Genomic DNA, 20,192 nt, shown 5'->3' with positions numbered 1-20,192 from the left:
TATATATATATATATATATATATATATATATATATATATATATATATATATATATATATATATATATATATATATATATATATATATATATATATATATATATATATATATATATATATATATATATATATATATATATATATATATATATATATAAATATATATATATATATATATTTATATATATATATATATAAATATATATATATATATATATATATATATATATATAAAAATATATATATATATATATATATATATATATATATATATATATATATATATATAAATATATATATATATATATATATATATATATATATATATATATATATATATATATATATATATATATATATATATATATATATATATATATATTTATATACATATACATATATATATATATATATATATATATATATATATATATATATATATATATATATATATATATATATGTAATAACTTAATTCGTGTGACTAATTTATGTAAATTGTAAACTGTTAATCGTAGTTGCCCTGAGGACGAGGAAATATATCCTTGAAACGTCGGCTTTGACATAATAAAACGTGTTTTTAAGAAACCCGTGACCGAAATTGCCATCATTGAACCCATTAACTATTTATTGGTCAAACACCGCTTAACATAAAACAGCAATGGCGTCGAACGTAAACCTTACCACTTCGTTCTACAACAGTTTACCACCATCACACCGAAAACTGTACAAAAGCTACGCCCAGACGGTAAAAAAGCTGAGCGCCCAATGCATAAGGAACGATTTTCTCCGACGATGTAAAAAGTTTGGCTTACACCCCACACCCATACAAAACACCTTCCGCTGCATAAACGGATTATTAGAGGATGCCAGTCCATACAGAGGGAAGCTGGAGAAGGCGATGGACCGTTTCAAACGCACTATCCTGAACGTCGAAATCAGCGATAGTTCTCACAAAATCAAAACGCTAGAGAAAACGAAAGCTACCCTCACGAGCAAAATCACGCAAGTATCCCCCTCTAACACATACACACATTTCTTCGAGCGCCAGGAAACATTCTTTCAAAGAAAATGTCGATCGTTGCAGATTACGACAAGCCGCAAATTTCAACGTCTCTACAAAAGAGTTGAAATTGTAAAAGCAAACAAACTCAAAGTGAACGATTCTTGGGTTAAAAACATCACAGATGTTGTTATTCCCCAAGAAACGATGGTTCTTTTGGGCTATGGTCCCAAGTTCGCCTTGCCGTTGGAAAATAATCAAGAAATTCCATATTTCAAGATTATCGCGGACTTGGAATCAATTCTACAGTCCGAACGAGATGAGAGTTTGCAAATGGTTTGTCGCAATCAGTACATCAACATAATTCAAATTCATATGAACAGGCTAACGAACGGTGGTCATACATCACCACCAGACACTATCAATCGTTTTTTGATCGAAGCATTTCATGTCAGCAAAAAGTTCATCCGAGAAAATCCAGACTTATGTGTTGTAACCTCCGATAAGGGTAATAAAACAGTTATAATGAAGAGAGAAGATTATGAGTCAAAAATGAGAGCCCTTATTGACGACATCGACACATACGAAAGGATCGACGCGGATTGGACAAGCAAAATTCAAACGAAAAACGATACGCTGGTGAAATCACTATTCGACCAAAAAATGATTGATCAACCCACCAAGAATCGGCTAACTACATACAACGCGACTTGCCCTAAAATTTATGGACTACCTAAGATTCATGAAGACGGCAATCCACTGAGGGTCATACTGTCATGCATAAACTGCCCAACATATGATCTCTCAAAATACCTTGCTAGCATTCTGCATAATTCGATAGACCACGAGAAATATAACGTACGCAACTCATATGAGTTCTGTACGTTTATTAACAACGTCACACTTCCCTCCAACTATGTATTGGTATCGTTTGATGTGGTAAGCCTGTTCACTTGCATACCGAGAGACTTGGTGGTACAAGCGGTGAGAAATAACTGGAACTTGATCGAGAAAAATACGACGATCAAAGATCAAAATGTTTTTATCATGCTCATTGAGTTTAACATCTCGTCCAGTTATTTCACCTTCCGTGGGGCCTATTACCGGCAAAAGGAGGGGACAGCCATGGGGAATCCTTTGTCACCTGGTTTAGCTGATCTTGTAATGACTACATTACTTGATGATGTGCTTGCGAAGATCGTTGTACACATTCCATGTATTAAAAAATACGTCGACGATTTGTTCACCGCTCTCCCAGCTGACAAGATTGAATATGTGAGGAACGCTCTCAACGGGTTCGACTCACATATTCAATTCACATATGAGGTAGAAAATAACAACCGATTACCGTATTTAGATATGGTTTTTATTAGAACCAACGAACAAAAAATCGTGACCGAGTGGTATAAGAAACCTGTCGCTTCCGGGAGAATTCTTAATTTTCTCTCGATGCACCCGCTGGCACAGAAATTGAATACGGCAACCGGTTTTATTAGGAGAGTGTTTCGATTATCGACGAACAAATCGCTCACGGAAAATAAGCAGATAGTACGCGAGCACTTGCTTACCAAAAACTATCCGAGCTCACTGATAAATCGGTTAATCAACAGATTTATCAACCAAAGCACGAATAACGTTGTTGAGGAAATAAACTCGGAACCAAAAGTATATCGATCTTTGCACCATGTTGACGGCCTCACACCCGCACTTGCACGCAGCATTAAAAAGAACCATGAAAATATCAGTCTGAGTTTCGAATGCGTCAAAACCAACAGACTACTTTTCACGAAACTCAAAGACTCTTCTTCGCATCTTTCAAAAAGAAACGTCATATACCGTATCCCGTGTGCAGACTGCGATAGCTCATACATTGGTATGACTACACAGCAACTTAAGAACCGTCTTGCCGCGCACCGCTCTCTCATGAAACGCTACGAACAGTATAGAGATTCTAGCACTGATAGGAAGGGCAGGGAAGATGAGTTTATAAAGACGGCGTTGATGAAGCATGCGATAGGAGAGAATCACAGTTTCAATATAGCCAACACTAGAATTTTAACTTCGGATGACAGGATTCAAGCATTACAGGTGTTAGAAATGTGTTACATCGCATGTGACAGATCCGCAATAAATTATAGAACGGACACGAACAACTTAAGCATCGCTTACTCCGGCACGCTGCGATCTCTCACATGCTGATGCAGACTACTACAGTCTCTAGCACTCTCTATCTCTGTCTTGCAACATTATTTCTCTCCGTTTTGATGCAACATTTCCCGATGGCTTTAATCGTGTGTGATGTGTGTTGGAAGATACTGTGTAAGTGTAGCTCATCCTTTTGCGTTTTTAAAATTTTGAAAAGTCACAAACCAATTAATATTTTGTATATTTTATATCCATAGTGTAGTGCAGGATACCTAAAGCAATTTTACACCAATGCACCATATTTTGACGAGAACTTGTTTGTTTTGTTTGTAAGTTGTGTATGTAACAACTTAATTCGTGTGACTAATTTATGTTATTTGTAAACTGTTAATCGTAGTTGCCCTATATATATATATATATATATATATATATATATATATATATATATATATATATATATATATATATATATATATATATATATATATATATATATAATTATATATATATATATATATATATATATATATATATATATATATATATATATATATATATATATATATATATATAATAGTATTAAAGTACTTACTAGGCTACAGTTTAATCAGGTGGGTTCGTTTCTATTCGCTTGGCTGTGCTATATCAGCTAATTCAATACTCTTGACGTTTTGAATCTTATTTAACGAAAAGATCTTTCAGAGTTGCGCAGAGGGATGAATCACATGCATCATTCGATTCGTCTTCGTCTGCCTTTCCAAACCAATTCAAAGATGATCTTTTTTTTGATGATTTGGCTCCAGCATCTTCAGATTGGGATGAGGTTTTTGGCGAATTGGAAGTGCCTGTGATGAAGCTCTCTATTGCATGACCTATCATACGTGCGTCGACGATAGCGCTTCTACCATCCCATTTTAATTTGCTAAGAGGTGATCTGGATTCTTTGGTCTTAGATTTGGTTTCCGCTTCACCTTTTGCATCAGATTTGTCACGAAGTGTATCTATTGCTTCCTTTGCAAATGAAATCCTCGCTCTTGTCGATTTTAAAGATGTACGGCGAGTAATTGGTTGATGTCTTTTAGTAAACCATCCTGGTTCTACAGAATACTGCGCTATTTCTGATGAACTAGAGGACGACCCAGTTGCAAATTGCTTGATGTTGCACAACGAAATATCAAAACTATTGGAGCGATTATTTTTTTGAATTGTCCCACAAGCTTGCTGATCCGGAAAAGATTTTCTGATGGATTTGAATGATGATGATGATAATCGTGGAGTTTGAGGATCTGAAAAATCTTTATCACCACATCTATTAATTTCTGTTGCCGATGACGCTAAGGACGACAGAAGAGATATAAGATCAGTATTGGTGCATACTATTCCTGATTTAAGGTGGGTAGGTTTTTGCGACGTAGTATTGAATTTTGATGATGCTGTAACTGGTGTTGTGGGTGTAATAGGCATTTCAGATGCGCGCCTAAACGATTGTATTGGCGGTAATGAAGTGCCAACAAAATCCGAATACCGTCTATTGGTGTATCGCATCGGTGAACTAGAACCAGCACCAGCTTCATCCAGTGTTTGAACTTCGCATACCTTTTCATTACTAGTGTTCCATAACTTCATACGTGCTTTTCTAGCTTGAACTATGTCATCCATAATATCTAATTGTAAATTATGTATACTCCCTCTGTGATCAGTTGATAGCGGTGGACCTGTGTTACTTTCCCGACGGGTGCACACTGTGTATCTGTAACAAAGAAATGCAGTTATCCAGCATGGTGGTCATTCTTTTGTTAAGCACATTTTACTAATGAAAGTTGAATCTATTGTAACAGCATGTAGATTGAAGTTTGGTTCGATTGTTTTACTTTGTTTCATAACATTTCAATACTAAACTGAAATCAAGTGGTGGGCACCGCTATTTGGGAAATTTAACTCGATAATAGCAATACGTTAAACCATTATTAGCGAAACTTTTGCTACCGTCTGCCGGGGTGAGATTGTGCCAAAAAAGGATACATTTTTGTTCCTTAGCTTGTAATGTACACATTTAGGCAATGAGTTTGATCCAAATCACGTCAATGCACACTTGAATGTTTGTTAACGACTGCCGCAAATATGGTTAAGTTACAATAAACTATTATTTTGCTAAAAATCAATGATCTTTGGCCTAATCTCACTCCTTCTATGGGGTGAGATTGTGCCAAAAACAAAAAATTGACTTTAATACCTGAAAAATGAACAGTAGTGTATTTACGAATAATTCACATTAATTACATGATAAAACAGTAAATATAGGGTCGACCATAAACAATGTGGACTATTAAGGGGCTGTAAGGGGTTGACCAGAAACTACGTTTCATATGAATTATAGAAAAATGTATGACTGGATCAAATCGATATCTGGAGTAACCAGTTATGAGAACGTGGCTTATAGACAGTCTCTATACACATAGTGGCGTCTCCAGGTAGCTTAGAAAGAGAAACGTTAGGACATAAGCCCTGAGAAGACTTTTCGTTTCAATTATTATATGTCATTGACCACTGTATATTCCATTGGAGATCTCAAAACCGCTGGAAACGTACCCACAACCCTCTCTCCTCGCTGAAAAAGTCATCAGTTAATATAGAATCGGTGTACAAAGTTTTGTTACATTCCATAAGTAATATCTGTCAGTATAAATTTCCATCTAACAGTTGTTAGCTTACTGTTCTCAAGCTTTTAGTCATTATTTCAAATAATACCTTGGCTAGACAACACACCCTATGTAAACAATGCAAGTGTTTTGGTGTATACTGATATAATTTTGTCGTAAATATGAATTCCGTACATTGTAACGTTCATCATAGGTTGGCACAATCTCACCCCAAAAGGGCTCGAAAAGTGTACAGTTTGGAAAAACATTATTTTCTGAGCCAACACAGATTTAATGCATAATATTTCCTCAACACATTCAAGACGACATCCTAACGTACCAACTGAGCAGTAAGTTGATGAGATTTCTTGAACGGGTTGGTTTGCCTTGGACATTTTTGGATAACGTTATTTGCGCATGTTTTTCACCCTGTACTTTGGAACATTATGTGAAACAATTCACTGATATTATCTATATTTTATTTGAAGTTGTGAATAAATATGTCACGTTTCATAAAGTATTGAATTTGAGGTATTTGGTTCTAGAAAGCTCAAGTAATTTAACATACAAACATTTCCCGTTTTGGCTCAATCTCACCCCCGTGGCCTAATCTCACCCCGGCAGACGGTAATCGCTAACTTATTATTACGTAGATTGTCACATGGCTATATTTTTTGCTCATAAAAACCAACGAAAATAATAACTTTTGAGTGTTTTTTTTTGTAAGATTTGGACCACTGCGGCCATTGTTTTGATCTTTCGTGGTAAACTAGGAGCAACAAAAGTGATTCTGGTTGCATGTAAAATAAATACTTTTAGGAAAGTTTTGACAAAAGTTATTGGCGTGCCAAAAACTTAGTCTAGATCACCTTGAGCTTGTTCTTCAGAATGCTCCTGTGGCTTGTACGGTAACTGGAACTCCATTCCAGGGTAAAAAGAGTGACTTGTACTACTAAAGCAATTCTAAATAATTAAGACAATTGAACGTTGTTCGAATGAAACATACGTTCTAAAAGTAACTTCCGCAGAAAGTATGTATATCATTCGAAGCAATTTATGTACGCATCAGTTTTTATAAATAGGTTTTGTCGCTTCTCTACAAATTTTTTTTTTAATTATTATTTCGTCAAACTAATGTAGACTACATTCAATTACAAATTGATTATAATGTTTCACTTATATACCATACATTATTTCTGATACTTAGCTGCATTTTTATTTGATTTTTTGACATTGTTGTGTCGATTATTGCGCTGTAATGGTTATAATAGCGCATCATGCGATTGACCGGGCTATTCTTGGCATAGTTTGTTCTGCATGTTTTTTCATATTGGCGAATTAGCGATCAGCGTTGCGAAAGTCAAAATTTTAGTGACGCTAACAGTTCGCAAACGGGCTCGCAAATTAGTGAAATCGCTAAACCGCTAACTGAATATTAGCGTCGCTAATTAGCGATTAGCGAATTCTTGGCAGATTATTTCTTTACGGTGCTTGCTGACTAACTCAAGTACGGAGCAGCAAGTTATTAACCCGTAAAGACCCGGGACGGAACTTGTTTTTTGAAAATGCTCGTTCTCAGCACTGGAACGGCCGATTTGGGAAAAATTGGACTTTTATTCAAGGGGAATAGTTGCTCTAAGTTTTGGTAAAGGTGCCACTCCTCTGGACCCCTCCCCGTTTTTGTAAGACGCAAATATGTCTGTGTTTTTTTTTTTAATTTTTCAAACAGATTGAGCAAACACTGGGAATTTTCATACGTATCAATTGCTCCTTGTTTCAAATCATGTCAGGTGGATAAAATATGCTTTGTAAGAGTGAATTTTGGAGTTTCCAAATTATTTCAGTACAAAATCACAAAACTACATATCCTCATAAAAATTCAAACAACAAGACCGTTCTTCAAATTGTAAGCTCTACATTTTTGCGGTAAGGTCTCCTGAATCCATACGTGATGAAATATTTATTTTAGCATGCAAATATTTTGAGAAAAACCAATTTAAGTACACCAAAGTACGTATTTTCATGGAAACCTAATTTTCTCAGTCTCCCACAGTAGGTTTCAACTTAGCTCTTTAATTTTCAAGCTCTATATTTTTAGAGTAACGTCTTCTGAATCCAAAGATGATGAAAGATTTGTTCTGGCATGCACAGTGTGGGAGACTGAGAAAATCAGGTTTCCATGAAAATCCGTACTTTAGTGAATTTAAACTCGTTTTTCTCAAAATATTTGCATGCTAAAATAAATATTTCATCACGTATGGATTCAGGAGACCTTACCGCAAAAATGTAGAGCTTACAATTTGAAGAACGGTCTTGTTGTTTCAATTTATATAAAAATACGCAGTTTTGTGATTTTGTACTGAAATAATTTGGAAATTCCAAAATTCACTCTTACATACCATATTTCATCCACCTGACATGATTTGAAACAAGGAGCAATTGATACGTATGAAAATTCCCAGTGTTTGCTCAATCTGTTTGAAAAATTAGAAAATAACACAGACATATTTGCGTCTCACAAAAACGGGGAGAGGTCCAGAGGGGTGGCACCTTTACCAAAACTTAGAGCAACTATTCCCCTTTAATAAAAGTCCAAGTTTTCCCAAATCGGCCGTTCCAGTGCTGAGAACGAGCATTTTCAAAATACAAGTTCCGTCTCGGGTATTTACGGGTTAACCCTAGAAAGATAGTCTGCGTCAATTTGAATCCTTGCTTTTAGTGACATTGCCCTCTTCTTTTTCAAATAATGCGTAAATGTTCTCGTTTTGTAAAAAGCTGAATTCTGGTATTTGTTATGTATCGATGTTTTAACACCATAAAGATCATTAAATTATTAAATTTCGAACAAAAACTTTCATTTAAGATCATTTGAAATTCTGACATCAAATTACCGCCAAAATAAGATTATCTTTCCAGGGTTAAATCTATAAATAAATAATAAATAATTAATGAATAATTAATTTAATCAGTGAAGGAATGGTAATCCTTAATTGATTCCACATACTTACAAAGACTGACCTTGAGGTTTGTTTTTAGTCTGCAAATAGAGTAACGGGGGTATTTTGGTCCACCTACATAATTTGGCTCATTTGGTAACATTTACCACATTTTATCGGATAATCTAAATGAATATCAGAAAACTATGTATGCACAAATGAAATAAGAAACCTAAAAAACATATTCCATTATTGTTTTCGGCAAAATACTAGCGCTAGGTAGCATTAATTTTGCAATTAATTCACATATGTTTAGAATCATGCCTGAGTTAATTTAATCTCAAGAGGAAGGGGTGATAATCAAGTCAACTTTCAAGAACTTTTGTAACAAATACGTGTGATTTTGGAACAATCCAATGTTGTAGTTATATCAATTAGATACTATAGAAACAGTTTGCATAGTCTTACAAGTTAAAAAAAAGTAATTAGAGATATGGTCGAAAAATATTCGTCTCTATCCGGAGCAAACATATTTTGGCCATGTCACCAAACCATGCTTTGACAGCTCTTTGTTCTCTATTCGGCCACCGTTGCGCGTTGGATGGAGAAGCAGCTTGTAATGATTTACAAGTATTTTTTCTTATCCTCGCTTATTTTCCGTCGGTCTAGCTCCGCCACTGTTGTTGTGCCAATCACCGACGCCCGGGAGGCGACTCCACCCAGGACTTTAACTTACGACCCGTTGATTAACGGACCGGCTTTACTTACTCATGCGATGGAAGGCGTGATCCCAGATATTTTTCGCCTCAGAAAATCTCCCGGCGTCGGCTAGGAGTGAATCTAGACCAGTTGAGTTGGTTGTGAGTGGATCACGCCACCCCACAACCATCGACACTTATGTCGGCGTTGGGATTCGAACCCAGGCGTCGAGCGTAGTTTGCGGAGACGTTACCAACCACGCTAAGCCCTCGCCTTATAAGTAATTATTTCCCAGTTTTTTACATTTAACGATTTGAAACTGGCTGCAAATTTTTGCAAAATCGCTATTAGCCCGATCTCTTAATTTACAGATGACTATTATAACGAAAATTTAACGACAGAAGGACGTCCTGCTAAAAGCCACTATTTTTACTCTAAAAAGATCGATGATGATTTAAAATATGATTATTATTTCCACACTTGTTTCTATATGTAAAGGTGGACCAAAATATAGACTTGGTGGTCCACAATAAGTTTCTATTACTCCGTTGAAATTTTGGTATTTCTAGGATATTGACGTAGCACTACGTCTCTCAGAAAGTTCGACTACATAAGGATGTAAAATGCAAATCTAAAACCTGAAAAAGTGAAAAATATGTCCAATTTCAAATGCTAATAAATCGGTTAGTTTTCGAAATACAGAAAGTTCTAATTTGATTATTTGAACTATTGTACTATGGAAAATTGTCAAGCCTCGTCAAGACGCAAAATTCGACCTCTGATTGGTCGTTATATGTCTGCTTCCCAAGCACGGTCGACAGAATTATAGACCTAGTAATCTGAAATGTGCTTATTGGCCTATTAAGAGCCTGTTTCAGCTGAAACCGCTCATATTAGTTCTACACAGCGACAACAGCAATACAGCGGAAACCAATGCAGCGAATAGCGGCCAGAGCTGTGGCACGGCAACGGATATCGGCCACAGCTGTAGCATGGCAACGGATAGCGCAGCAGTTGCAGCGGGACTCAGCATCGATGGTAGCAGAGCCAACTGATGCAGCGGCACTTCCTTTAGTGAAATGCCGTCTCTGTGCGATAGCGGGCACTAGTAAATGTAAGGTTGCCTCATTTTGATAACAACAACATTCTGGAAAGCTGGCGTTCAAAATACATGAGCCGTCTAGTTTGAGTGTTAGAACAGATTTTCACAGCATCTATCACAAGGAATACCTTATTCGCACAGTCAGTGATAACGCAAAGATGGGATCGGCATCGTATCCGATACTGAATTTAACAGCAAATAGTCATTTTCAGGATAAAAAAAATACCTAATTGAAGGGTTAATATTTTCTATTAAATTATTCTACACCTTAAAATTTGGAACAGTTATAAATTTGACTTCATCTCCGTGTCTCATAACGTACTGAATTATATTTTCCTCAGTAATAAGCACAACACCCGAACAGCTTTTATTATCTACATAAAAATAAGGTTATCGCATAATCAAACCTTAAAAATTGTCAAGCCTCAATTATGACAAGCAACTATATTATTAAAATTGCTCAATCCTTGTTGAAGCGCAAATTTCGATATATCTGATTGGCCGTTTGATGATTGCTTTCCTAAGCACGGTTGACAGAATTATACATCTAGTAATTTGAAATTTGCTGTTTGGCTTATATAAGAGCCTGTTTCAGCCGAAACCGCTCATATTAGTTCTGAACAGCGACTGCAACAATCCTTACTTAGCAGTGGCAGCGCAGAGCAATGGCAATGGATAGCAGCAGTAGCGATAGGGGCAGAGCCAGCTGGCATAGCAATAGAGAAGGTCGGGTACCCGACGGTTTCGGGTCGGGTTCGGGTTTGAAAATTTTCAAAAGTGTCGGGTACGGGTCGGGTTCGGGTTTAGTGAAAAAAAAAATTCGGGTTCGGGTTTGAAAATTTCGGGTTCAAGTCGGGTTTGAGTATGAAAACCCGAAACCCGACTATAAAATCTATGAAATCTCGGGTTCGGGTTCTACAATTTCGGGTTCGGGTCGGGTTCGGGTTTGAACGAATAAAAAAAGTTCGGGTTCGGGTCGGGCTCGGGTTTCGACAGAAAAAAATTCGGGTTCGGGTCGGGTACCGGTTTGAAAAACATCAAACCCGACCATCTCTACGTAGCAACACTTCCTTTAGTAAAAAGTTGCCTTAGTGCAGTAGCGGGTAACATCAGTAGTAGGTACATTTACATTAACTGGCACTTCCTCTAATGAAAAGTTGCCGTATTTTGACAACACACAAACGTTCTGGGATGCTGGCATTTAAAATATATGAAACATCAAATTTTCATTAAGCAGACAGTATATATAGTAGAGAGAACGAAAATTAAGCGAACTGGAAATATGATACAGATTTGGAAAAATATACCGCATCCCGACGAGACTTGAACCCACAATCTCCCTGTCTCCGGCATGGTATGTGGCAGCGGAATGTGATACGATATAGATTGTGGAACAGTACCACCGTCCCCCGTAGTTTAATTGGTCAAAACACCATGCCGGAGACAGGGAGATTGCGGGTTCAAGTCTCGTCGGGATGCGGTATATTTTTCCAAATCTGTATCATATTTCCAGTTCGCTTAATTTTCGTTCTCTCTACTTTATATACTGTCTGCTTAATGAACTTGCGTGTTAACGGGAAAAAGCCGTTGTTAAAAAATAGAAATTCAGTTCGATCAAATTTTCAGAGTGAAAACAGCTTTCAACTGTGTTATCAGAAAAATGCCTTAATACCTCTGTCGGGGTAGTACACATCCTGTTCAGTGATGCATGTGCAAACTGAAATTCAGTAGCACTTCAACTCCTCTTTTGCACAAAATTTTAAGCATATTCAATACAAGTAATGTAACAAACAACCTTATGTAGTTCTACGTCAACCTTACGGTCATGGCTTTGCATACAACCCTTGTGATTTTTTCCTATAATTTGCATTGTTGAACGGTGTCTTTCAAAATAGACATTTGGCTTTTTACAATGGTACGATAGAGCGGTTATTGGTGTCGAAAAAAAATAGTTTCTTTCAATAAATTGTACATCATTCCGCGTTGAATACTCGACAGAAACGGACGTGCAAAGTGGTCGTTCCATTCCAATCCGTTCCGTGTGTACGAATAACAAAACAAAAGAGTATATAATTCGCGCTCAAGGCCAAATTAGATAGTGAGTTGTGTCGCTACGATACTGTATCCGGCTCGCTACAGTTGCTGTATTGGTGCAAAAATACCCGCTGCAGCTTTGATCTGTGCACAGTGAATAGATATTTTCTTTTCAAATCCAACAGTTGACAGTTGAGTTGTGTCGCTGTGTAGAGTGATCTCACACCCGGCTCGCTGCTGGTGGCTGTTTGTTGCTGCTGGCTGTAACGGCTGCAGCCTCGAACGATCGGAAAACCAACCCTGCTGGAAGGAAGAAGTAAAGAGGTACGCGTTCTTGTCGGCGCTAGTGCGCTAGATTTAGCGCGATGGATGTAGATCCCTCGCCTCCCGCGCCACCATTCCCGAGCCCCCCTGACCCTGACCCTTCTGTTACCCCTCCCCTGCTCATTCTTTAGTCCCCCCTCGCTCCAGGCTTTATCCGGAGCGGGGCGCAGTTCTTTTATAGTATACTTTCAGCCTACAGCAGAATTAAATTCTAAATCGCTTAACATCTTGCAAATTGCGAAAGATCTGACGTCACACTACAAGAATGTGACCGAAATTTCAAAAGTAAGGCCAAACAAGCTCCGTGTCACAGTCAGTGACCTGAAGCACGCCAATGATATAGCTTGCTCCGAGCTCTTTACACGCGAGTATCGCGTGTATGTACCTGCACGAGACGTGGAGATCGACGGTGTGATAACCGATTCGAGTCTGTCTGTCGAGTGTATCCTGAAAAGCGCAACCGGTTGCTTCGATAATACCGAAACACAGGCGAAGATTTTGGATTGTAAGCAATTGCGGTCCATGTCTCTCGTCTGCGGTAAATAAGTTTACACCCCGTCAGACTCGTTTCGCGTTACGTTTGTCGGATCTGCACTCCCTAGCCACGTCTCGATCGAACGGGTTCGTCTGCCTGTGCGATTGTTATTAATTGCACCAATTGCAACCAGTTAGGCCACACAGCCGCCTACTGCTGCAATAAGGCACGATGTAGCAAGTGTGGAGAGACTCATGCGGAAGATTCTTGAAGTGTTAATGCTGAAAAATGTATTCACTGTGGGGAAAATCAGCATGAGCTCTCCACATACCCGGTGTACATGCAGCGCTGAGATAAAATCAAGCGGTCTTTTAAGGAGTGTTCAAAGCGTTACTACGCTGAGATGCTGAAGAAGACCGTGACCACTTCTACCATTACATCAAACCCCTTTGATCTGTTGTCCTCTGATGAAACCGATTCTGACGATTCACCAGCGGGAACATATATATATGAAGGATCCTATCTCTGTTACAGTGGAATTGAAGAAGTATTTTACCAAAAGTGGATTCATTGAAAGTTTTAATAAATAAAAATAAATGCGATGCATTTTTCCTTTGTGAAACTTGGCTTGCTTCAAATATTGATCTAAACTTCCATGATTTTAACCCGTAAAGACCCGGGACGGAACTTGTTTTTTGAAAATGCTCGTTCTCAGCACTGGAACGGCCGATTTTGGAAAACTTGAACTTTTATTCAAGGGGAATAGTTGCTCTGAGTTTTGGTAAAGGTGCCACCCCTCTGGACCCCTCCCCGTTTTTGTGAGACGCAAATATGTCTGTGTTTTTTCTAATTTTTCAAACAGATTGAGCAAATACTGGGAATTTTCATACGTATCAATTGCTCCATGTATCAAATCATGTCAGGTGGATGGAATATGGTATGTAAGAGTGAGTTTTGGAGTTTTCAAATTATTTCAGTACAAAATCACAAAACTACGTATTTTCATAAAAAATCAAATAAGTAAATCGTTCTTCAAATTGTAAGCTCTACATTTTTGAAGTAAGGTCTCCTGAATCAATACGCGATGAAATCTTTATTTTAGCATGCAAATATTTTGAGCAAATCGAGTTTAAATTCACTGAAGTAGGTATTTTCTTGGAAACCTGATTTTCTCAGTCTCCCACAGTAGGTTTCAACTTGGCTCTTCAATTTTCAAGCTCTATTTTTCTAGAGTAACGTCTGCTGAATTCAAAGATGCTGAAAGATTTATTCTAGCATGCACAGATTTAGAGAAAAACGAGTTTGAATTCACTAAAGTACGAGTTCTTATGAAAACTTGATTTTCTCCAAATCTGTGCATGCTAGAATAAATCTTTCAGCATCTTTGGTTGAAGAACGGTTTTGTTGTTTGAATTTTTATAAAAATACGAAGTTTTGTGATTTTGTACTGAAATAATTTGAAAATTCCAAAATTCACTCTTACATACCATATTTCATCCACCTGACATGATTTGATACATGGAGCAATTGATATGTATGAAAATTCCCAGTGTTTGCTCAATCTGTTTGAAAAATTAGAGAAAAAACACAGACATATTTGCGTCTCACAAAAACGGGGAGGGGTCCAGAGGGGTGGCACCTTTACCAAAACTTAGAGCAACTATTCCCCTTGAATGAAAGTTCAAGTTTTCCCAAATCGGCCGTTCCAGAACGAGCATTTTCAAAAAACAAGTTCCGTCCCGGGTCTTTACGGGTTAATATTATTCGCCTTGATCGAGACACCCCATATGGAGGAGTATTTCTGGGGATTGAAAAGTGCTATTCTTTCTATCGTATTAACCTCCAGGGTCCAGGCATCGAAGTTGTCGCATGTCAAATGACAATACAAGGCAAAGAGCTTTGTATTGCCTCAATATATATTCCTCCCAGAGCACAGGTTGGGCAACGGCTGCTCATTGATTTAATAGAACTTCTTCCCTCGCCACGTTTGATTTTGGGAGACTTCAACTCTCATGGTGTGGCTTGGGGTTCCCCATACAATGATAACCGCTCCTCTTTAATCTATATCCTTTGCGATGACTTCGACATGACTATTTTAAACAACGGTGAAATGACACGTATCCCGAAACCTCCAGCGCGCCCAAGCGCTTTGGATCTATCCTTATGTTCGACGTCGCTACGGTTGGATTGCACATGGAGGGTAATCCTTGATCCTCACGGTAGCGACCATTTGCCTATTCTTATTTCAATTAATAACGGGTCAACTCGCATGCGACCAATTGACATTCCGTATGACCTCACACGGAATGTCGATTGGAAGTTATACGAGGAAATGATTTCAAAAGCGGTCGAGTCGATTCAACATCATCCACCACATGAAGAATACAACCTCCTCGCGGACTTGATTCTCGACGCCGCGTTGCAAGCCCAAACGAAGAAACATCCCGGCGTAACGATCAAAGAACGGCCTTCCACTCGGCGGTGGGACCAAGAGTGCTCCGATGTCTACATGCAAAGATCCGACGCGTTTTTGGCCTTCCAGGAGGGAGGTATACCTGACGACTATATACGGTATTCGGAGCTTGATACCAAGCTTAAAAGCTTGGCTAAAGCAAAGAAACGCGGATATTGGCGTCGGTTCGTGAACGAGACGTCGAGGGAGACATCGATGAGCACTCTTTGGAACATAACCCGAAGAATGCAGAATCGCGTAACGGTCAACGAAAGCGAGGAGTCTTCAAGTCGGTGGATATTTGATTTTGCCAGGAAAGTATGTCCGGACTCTGTTCCTGTGCAAAACATTGTTCGCGATACGTCTCCGGGCCACGACGCGATAGAATCGCCATTTACGATGGCAGAATTTTCAGTTGCTCTCCTGTCCTGTAACAATAACGCGCCTGGGTTAGATAGAATCAAATTCAACTTGTTGAAGAATCTTGACAGAGGCGCTTGTTGAACTTGTTCAATAAGTTCCTGGAGCAAAATATTGTACCGCAGGATTGGAGGCAAGTGAAGGTGATCGCCATCCATAAACCGGGAAAACCAGCTTCTGATCACAACTCTTATAGGCCGATTGCAATGCTATCCTGTATCCGGAAATTGATGGAGTAAATGATACTCCGTCGTTTAGACCATTGGGTCGAATCAAATGGTCTACTATCAGATACTCAATTTGGCTTCCGCCGTGCCAAGGAACGAATGATTGTCTTGCGTTGCTTTCCACAGATATTCAGCTAGCCTATGCTCGCAAAGAACAAACGGCATCTGTGTTCTTGGACATTAAGGGGGCTTTTGATTCCGTTTCTATTGACATTCTTTCGGGCAAACTTCACCGACAAGGATTATCACCAATTCTAAACAATTTTTTGCATAATTTGCTGTCCGAAAAGCATATGCATTTTACGCAAAGCGATTTGGCAACTTTTCGTATTAGCTACATGGGTCTTCCCCAGGGCTCATGCTTAAGCCCCCTTCTTTACAATTTTTATGTGAATGACATTGACGCATGTCTGGCAAATTTATGCACGATAAGACAACTTGCAGACGACAGCGTGGTTCCTGTTACAGGAGCCAAAGCTGCCGATTTGCAAGGACCATTGCAAGATACCTTGGACAATTTGTCTGCTTGGGTATCGAATTCTCTCCGGAGAAGACTGAGATAGTAGTTTTTTCTAGGAAGCGCGAGCCTGCTCAGCTCCACTTACAGTTAATGGGTGAAACGAATTCTCTGGTTTTGGTATCTAAATATCTTGGTGTCTGGTTCGATTCAAAAGGCACCTGGGGATGTAACGTTCGGTATTTGATGAAAAAATGTCAACAGAGAGTAAATTTTCTCCGGACAATTACTGGATCATGGTGGGGCGCCCACCCAGGAGACCTTATAAGGCTTTACTAATCAACGGTATTGTCGGTGCTTGAGTACGGGTGTTTCTGCTTCCGCTCTGCTGCAAATACCCATTTAATCAAGCTGGAACGATTGCAGTATCGTTGTTTGCGTATTGCCTTAGGTTGCATGCATTCGACCCATACGATGATTTTGGAAGTTTTGGCGGGCGTTCTCCCTTTAAAAGACCGCTTTTGGGATCTGACTACTCGTATTCTCATCAAATGTGAGGTTTTGAACCCCTTGGTAATTGAAAATTTCGATAGGCTAGTTGAACTTAATTCTCAAACCCGTTTCATGACTGTGTATTTCAATCACATGTCTCAAAGTATAAATCCTTCCTCATACACCTCCAATCGTGTCAACTTGTTAGATACTTCTGTTCCTACTGTGTTTTTCGATACATCCATGATGGAAGAAACTCGTGGAATCCCGGATCATTCACGCGTGCAGCAGATCCCTAAAATATTTTATAACAAATTTAAAAACATCAACTGCGACAATGCGTTTTATACTGATGGATCACTTCCCAACGGGTCCACTGGCTTCGGTATCTTCAACAATAATTTTACCGCCTACTACAAGCTCGATAATCCTGCTTCTGTTTACGTCGCAGAATTGGCTGCAATTCAGTATACCTTAGGGATTATTGGAAAAATGCCCGCGGACCATTACTTCATCTTTACGGACAGTCTCAGTTCTATTGAGGCCCTCCGATCGATGAAGGATGTTAAGCACTCTCCGTATTTCCTGGGGAAAATACGGGAACATCTGAGTGCTTTATCTGAAAAATCTTTTCAGATTACCTTAGTGTGGGTCCCTTTTCATTGTTCCATTCCGGGCAATGAGAAAGCGGACACTTTGGCTAAGGTGGGTGCAACGAACGGTGATATTTACAACAGACCTATTGCCTACAATGAATTTTTAAAATTTTCACGTCAGAATACACTTATCAACTGGCAGGCCTCGTGGGATAAGGGAGAACTGGGGAGGTGGCTACACAGCATCATCCCCAAGGTTTCCACCAAACCTTGGTTTCGGGGGTTGGATGTAGGACGAGATTTCATTCGCATGATGTCTCGGATTATATCCTACCACTACGGGTTAGACGCACATCTCCTGCGTATTGGGCTGTAATCATTGCGTTTGTGGATTGGGGTACCAAGACATTGAACACGTGGTTTGGGTGTGTGCTGAATTCCGCGGCGCCAGATCTCTACTTTTGGATACCCTCAGGGCCCGAGGAATACAGCCCTATGTGCCAGTTCGTGATATCCTCGCTCAGCGAAACTTGTCATACATGCTACATGTTTATAGCTACTTGAAGAGCATCAAAGTGCCAATTTAACAGCGAAACGAATCTCGGATAAAAAAAAACCATGTTAGTTTTAGTATTAGATTTAGTATCAGCTCGTAGTCGGCAGCGAGGATAAAAAATTTGTCTTTAGCTTATAAGACATTTTAGACCATAAGGCATTAGATTAAATTGGCTCCGTAAAACATTAATTTGTATTGTGCCGTGTCAAATAAATGTTGTGAAAAAAAAAAATTCGGAATCACCGACAAAGAAATTTCTCTAGTTTCTCCGTTCTTCTTTCAAAAAGAGAGTCTGCAGATCTTAATGACGTAACATAACATCATACAACAATTTAAATTATTGGGCAAATGCGAAAAAAGGGTGTGCTTCACAGTCTTCATCGATCGCAGAGCCTCAATGGCACTGAGACTGTCTGTGAAGATGAAGTAGTGGTCTATGGGCAGGGTTTCGATGATCCCAAGAGAGTACTGAATGTCAGCTAGTTCTGCGACGTACACGGAAGCAGGAGCATCGAGTTTGTAGGAGGCGGTAAAATTTTCGTGGAAAACACCGAAGCCAGTGGACTCATCTAAATAAAATCCGTCAGTGTAAAACCTTTTATCATAACTAACATGTTTAAACTCATTGGAAAAAATTTTAGGGATCTCTTGGGGTCGCAATTGATCCGGGATACCAGAAATGTCTTGTTTCATGGTGGTGTCGAAGAATATAGCATTATTAGAAGTATCTAAAAGTGCGACATTGGAGGAATCGTATGAAGAAGGATTAATATCTTGAGCCATATAGTCAAAATATAAAGTCATAAATCTGGATTGAGATTGAAGGTCGACCAACCTCTCGAAATTTTCAATTACTAATGGGTTCATAACTGTGCATCGAATTAGCAACCGGTAAGAGAGATTCCAAAAACGATGTTTCAACGGAAGAATACCCGCTAACACTTCAAGACTCATCGTATGGGTCGACTGCATGCAACCTAAGGCAATACGCAAACAACGATATTGTATTCGTTCCAGTTTGATCAAATGTGTGTTTGCTGCGGGGCGGAAGCAGAAACACCCGTACTCAATTACAGACAATATCGTTGTTTGGTAAAGCCTTAGAAGGTCTCCTGGGTGGGCTCCCCACCAGGTTCCGGTAATCGTACGAAGAAAATTAATCCTCTGTTGGCATTTTCGTGTCAGATACCTAATATGGCAAGCCCAGGTGCATTTAGAGTCGAGCTAGACCCCGAGATACTTAGCGACAAAACCTGAGTGATTGTTTTACCCGTTTTTTTTTGTTAGGGAATTAGAATTACGTTGTCCATTGATGTGAACTTTTGTAATATATGTCCCAGTCAATTGCTATACGTGTCCCCTTGCAAAATACAATGATCACTATTGTTGAGTGATCAGGTACCTGCACCGACACGCTCCCAGTCAGGTGAAATATGGTTTATGAAGCCAATCTCCTTCCCAGGATTCAAAGACCAAATCTCTTTTGGCTGTAAACAGCCACTGCCAAGGAACCTTGATCTGCGTTTAAATAATGCACCACAACTTTACCCGTTAGTAGGAGCTGCAGCTGAGCTGGGTTATGCTTCCTAGAAAAAACGACCAGCTCAGTTTTCTCCGGAGAGAATTCGATACCCAGC

The 20,192-nt window shown here is 38.9% G+C and overlaps 2 protein-coding genes across 14 annotated transcripts in view; one reads left to right on the top strand and one right to left on the bottom strand.

The window, feature by feature from the left end:
- The window catches only part of LOC129718319 (uncharacterized), a 381,616-nt gene that overhangs the window by 34,325 nt on the left and 327,099 nt on the right, over window positions 1-20,192 (bottom strand). For all 13 annotated transcript variants that reach the window (XR_008726865.1, XM_055668982.1, XM_055668973.1 and 10 more), the window contains one exon: window positions 3,739-4,896. Coding sequence is in view for 12 of the 13 variants with exons in the window: in XM_055668982.1 (XP_055524957.1) it covers window positions 3,825-4,896 (1,072 nt within the window). In the remaining variant the exon portion in view is untranslated. Of the gene's footprint in view, window positions 1-3,738; window positions 4,897-20,192 lie in introns of those variants that run through there.
- On the top strand, window positions 660-2,635 carry LOC129716919 (uncharacterized). The gene is made up of 2 exons (XM_055666763.1): window positions 660-2,162; window positions 2,612-2,635. The coding sequence occupies exons 1-2, from the start codon at window positions 660-662 to the stop codon at window positions 2,633-2,635; spliced, it is 1,527 nt and encodes a 508-aa protein (XP_055522738.1).

This window comes from Wyeomyia smithii, chromosome 1, assembly GCF_029784165.1.
Source record: "Wyeomyia smithii strain HCP4-BCI-WySm-NY-G18 chromosome 1, ASM2978416v1, whole genome shotgun sequence".
Taxonomy (NCBI): Eukaryota; Metazoa; Arthropoda; class Insecta; order Diptera; family Culicidae; genus Wyeomyia; species Wyeomyia smithii.
This window is presented reverse-complemented; position numbering and strand designations above follow the sequence as displayed.

Bases quoted from the DNA above. Each gene is read 5' to 3' on its own strand.
- LOC129716919 (XM_055666763.1), top strand. From the start codon at position 660: ATGGCGTCGAACGTAAACCTTACCACTTCGTTCTACAACAGTTTACCA. The intron at 2,163-2,611 runs GTAATGACTACA...GTTAATCAACAG, and splicing joins CACCTGGTTTAGCTGATCTT to ATTTATCAACCAAAGCACGA.